Here is a 4008-nt window from a genome sequence, read left to right as displayed (position 1 = left end):
TTAAATCGTTTTTTGTACATAACTAAAGGGATACACGCCCGTCGAGGTAGTTTAAAGTATATTTTTCGTACAAAACCAAAGGAATAAACACAAATCTGACGTCTTGCGCATGCGTATTGACTATGGGTATGCTGGTCTGACAGAACACCGGCCTATTGGTTGGGGCATTGCGCTTGGAATCCTGAGGTTCTGAGTTTGAGCCCCACTCCAACAGACTGCTACTCTGGGTCTCTGAGCAAAGACCCTTAACCCCACACTGCTCATTGGGCGCAGCACAGAGTGTGAATTTTGTTGCTTTATACTTGTGACAGTGTAATGACAATAAAGTTGAATTCTCTTCTATTCTAAGGGTGGTAAATATGTTTATGGACACACACCCTACTGGCTGTGTGTTAGAACAACAATGAAGGTGTGAATTTAGCTCAAATTATGGCAAAAAACATTATTCTCCACATTTATGGAATAAGTTCAGAATAACTTACATTCGAAAAACTAAAGTCTGTTAACAAAAACATTCCAGTCCAAGTTGAACATATTTCAGTAAAAGACTCTTGATCATACTGGCAAAACTCAACTAAACTTAGCTACTGAAAACAATAATCGATGGGAGGTTGCAATGATATCATAGTTTAGCTGGATTTTATGTTTGAGATCCAAAGTTGATGTTGATGTGAATTTGGGATGTGATCAAATTAGCTTTTAACTTATTTATAGCAATTGACTTAGATAACTCTCAGAGGGGGTGCTTTAAAAAACCTACGATGCAGCGATAGTTGATTAACACTGGGTTACACTCGCCTATTCAGCCAGGCCAACTATTCCCTTTAACGACCCCCCCCCTTTCAGAGACATAGACAGGTATGGGGCATTGCAGGCTAACTAAGAATCCAAACGGCCCCCATTCCAAGGGGGTGGACCTGTTTGTCTATTTCAATTTGCATGTTTTCAAACCAAAATCAAGGCTTTGTTGGGTTTCTGTATTAAACCTCAAACTCAACGCTATTTCTGACATTTTGAACTGAAAAAGCTTCCTGGATGGGGAGAGAAACATCTTCAAACTCGGAAACAAAGTCCAGTGGATTGGGTTTTTTTTTTTACTTTTTTGGAAAAACAGGCATTAAATATCACGTCAGTCAATTTAATCACCTGTAATGTCCTTTTTCTCTGTCTAGGTCTTCCTCTGGATTACAAGTTCCCCAGGTTTTCCCCAGAGAAGCCCTGCACAATCGGCTACTACCCCAGGCCTCCAGATTCCGTGCTGAAGAGGTGTGAGGATCTTTCATGAAAAAGAAAAAAGAAAACACAGGATAATTAAAAAAAAAGGTCCCCTCTAACCCCTCTGCCTCAGGAGAGGAATGTGCCTCTGTTTTTTTTTTTTGCCTGTAGTCTCCCTAACATCGCAGAGCGCATACACTCATCACCCATCCAGAGAAACCATGTGAATGTAAGCCACAGTAACTGTAACAACGCCTACATTTGAAGTTGTTTTGTGGTTTAGTGTCCCAAACCTGTGGAAATACAAGAAAAATAACAGTGTGTGTGTGTCCTCCTCTCTTGTTTTAAGCAGTTGAATCAGTTCAACTGCTCTAAAAGAAGCTGAACCTCTGTTTGTGTCTCTTAACGTGAACTGATTACCTCAATCTGCTGTAATATAAACAGGTGAACTCATCCCCTCACCTCCTGGTTCATCGTGTCAGTAATTCTGTAACGGTGGAGTTGCGTCTCTGTAACGATGGTTTCTATGTATGTATCTTAGTAACCTGAACGTGAGGTAAAAGCTCTCCCTGTGGAAGTCACTGTCGCTCTCAGACTAGCACAATACTGTCTTTTATGGTTGGGTTTATATGGTAGCTGCTTCATGATAACAGTGAAAGATGAGCTGAATATCCTGTGTGTTTATTAAAGCCGGGCTTACACTGTGAGATTTTTGTCAATCGTTGCACGCGGCTACAGCTCAAACTGTACAAAGAAGCCGCCGGGTTTCACAGCTCACAATGTATGTTCTCACACTGTGCGGCCCGACGCTCTGATGCGATCTAACTGCTCACTCTGTACGTCTAAAAACCACACGTCGGACTCGGGGCCGAGAGATGGTGCTGGTCAGACAATCTGGAAGAAGAAGTAGAACTTCCTTGTTTGCACATGTGCAGTGAGGTTCTGGTAAATCAGCAGGATTTGAACATGTTTGATTTTCTCCTTAACTTACGATTCCCGGTGGGGAGGTGGTCGCCCCTCATTACCCCCTGTACGCTACACGACACAGGACGCACAATGAGGCTCCAACTCGGCCCTATTGAAAAAAATTTTTGCACAGCAGGAAAATTGGCCCAATAAGGGCAAAAAAAAAAATCGTACAGTGTACGCCCGGCTTTAGTGCTACATGTTTTTGCTTGTTTCTAGATGTGGACCATGTGTTACTTCATTGGTGTATACCGACCTCTGAATGGGTATTATTTGTTGTGCAGTCGTACTCTGCGAGTATGTTGGTATCTCTTAATGGTTATTGGTATCTTTTTTTTTTTTTTTACGGGATAGAGCATCCTTTGGAAATCCAGAGGAACGAAAACCTTGAAAATCCTGATCAGCTGATCTTGGACTCATGATGTTTTTTTAGTTTAATTCTTTGAATCCATCCTAAATATCCTTCATTTTCTGGTAGGTAAAGCCGGGCGTACACTGATATGATAGTTTCAATCGTCGCACGCAGCTACAGCTCACACTGTACAACGACACCGCAGGGTTTAAAAGTTCGCAGTTCACCATGTTTGTTCTCACACTGTGCGACCCGACGCTCTGATGCGATCTACCTGCTCACACTGAACGTCTAAAAACCACATGGGCCTGAGCTCCGCATTGAGATGGCGCTACTCGGGCTCGTCTATCCAGTATGGAAGAAAAACAGTCTCATTGGAATCTGCCTTTGGAACAGAAGGCAGATTCACCGAATTTTAAACACTGAATTCCTTACACTCAATTTTTATCTGCTAAAAATTCACCAGAAAAAAATTCAGCTGCAAAAGTGTTGACCTTTTGGTGAACTCAAGCCAATGCAATCTACACTCGAAAGAGTCGAGCAGCTTCTAGCCAATGAAATTAGCTCATTTGGTCACGTGACACAACGGCTGTGCTCAGCGCTGTTCCCAGCTGAATGAGGAATTTTTTTTTATTAAACAGATAGAATTATAAAACGTCAGTTAGCTACTAACAGATTGCTATTAGAGTTTTTCCTCTTATCAGACTGGGTGAAACAACTGAGCCGATCACAGCTAGTACGGCACCCCTGTCTGCCAAGGCTATTGGTTTGATCCGGAAGAAGCAGCCAGTGGCAAACTTTTTTTCCGCTTCTTCCGGATCAAACCAATAGCTGTCTGTTCTTAGCTAACTGACGTTTTGTAATTCTGGTTAACAAAAAAAAAATTCCTCATTCAGCTGGGAACAGCGCTGAGCACAGCCGTTGTGTCACGTGACCAAATGAGCTAATTTCATTGGCTAGAAGCTGCTCGACTCTATCAAGTTTAGATTGCTTTGGCTTGAGTTCACCAAAACGTCAACACTTTTGTGGCTGAATTTTTGCGGCTGTCAGTTTTACAGAAACAACTCCATTTTACTCAGTGCCCCCAGTCCGTGATTCTGAGTTTTTATCTGAGAGGAAGAAGAAGAAGAATCCTTGTTTGCGCACTGAGCGATTTACCCTCTATCATCTTACAACGGCCAACTGAATTTCAAACATGCTTGATTTTCTCCCAACCCCACGATTCCGTGAGAGGTTGATTGCCCCTCGTTACTCACTGTACAGTACACTACACGACACAACATCTGGCTGAAAGTCGGCCCGATCGAAAGATTCTCGAACAACTGGAGAATCTTAGCCTCGTGAGACCATCCTGATCTCGCGAGCTTTCAAGGTTTCACCCGCAGATCAGTCTGAAGACTCTCCGTTAAAGAAAATTTGGAGCCGTTCACCAAACGAACGTCCAATCAGCGTTGGCTTTGAGGCGGGTTGAGGTG

General features: G+C 42.8%; 1 protein-coding gene across 1 annotated transcript in view; it reads left to right on the top strand.

The window, feature by feature from the left end:
* nt5dc1 (5'-nucleotidase domain containing 1) overlaps positions 1-2727 on the top strand; it is a 97054-nt gene extending 94327 nt beyond the window's left edge. Inside the window, exon 12 of the mRNA XM_015398677.1 lies at positions 1173-2727. Within this exon, the coding sequence (XP_015254163.1) occupies positions 1173-1285 (113 nt within the window). The 3' untranslated portion in view covers positions 1286-2727. The remainder of the gene's footprint in view (positions 1-1172) is intronic.
* The last annotated feature ends 1281 nt before the right edge of the window (positions 2728-4008 follow it).

This window comes from Cyprinodon variegatus, unplaced genomic scaffold (genome assembly GCF_000732505.1).
Source record: "Cyprinodon variegatus isolate N-32 unplaced genomic scaffold, C_variegatus-1.0 Scaffold950, whole genome shotgun sequence".
In the NCBI taxonomy this organism is placed as follows: Eukaryota; Metazoa; Chordata; class Actinopteri; order Cyprinodontiformes; family Cyprinodontidae; genus Cyprinodon; species Cyprinodon variegatus.
The sequence above is the reverse complement of the archived record's forward strand: the minus strand, read 5'-3'. Positions and strand labels throughout refer to the sequence as shown.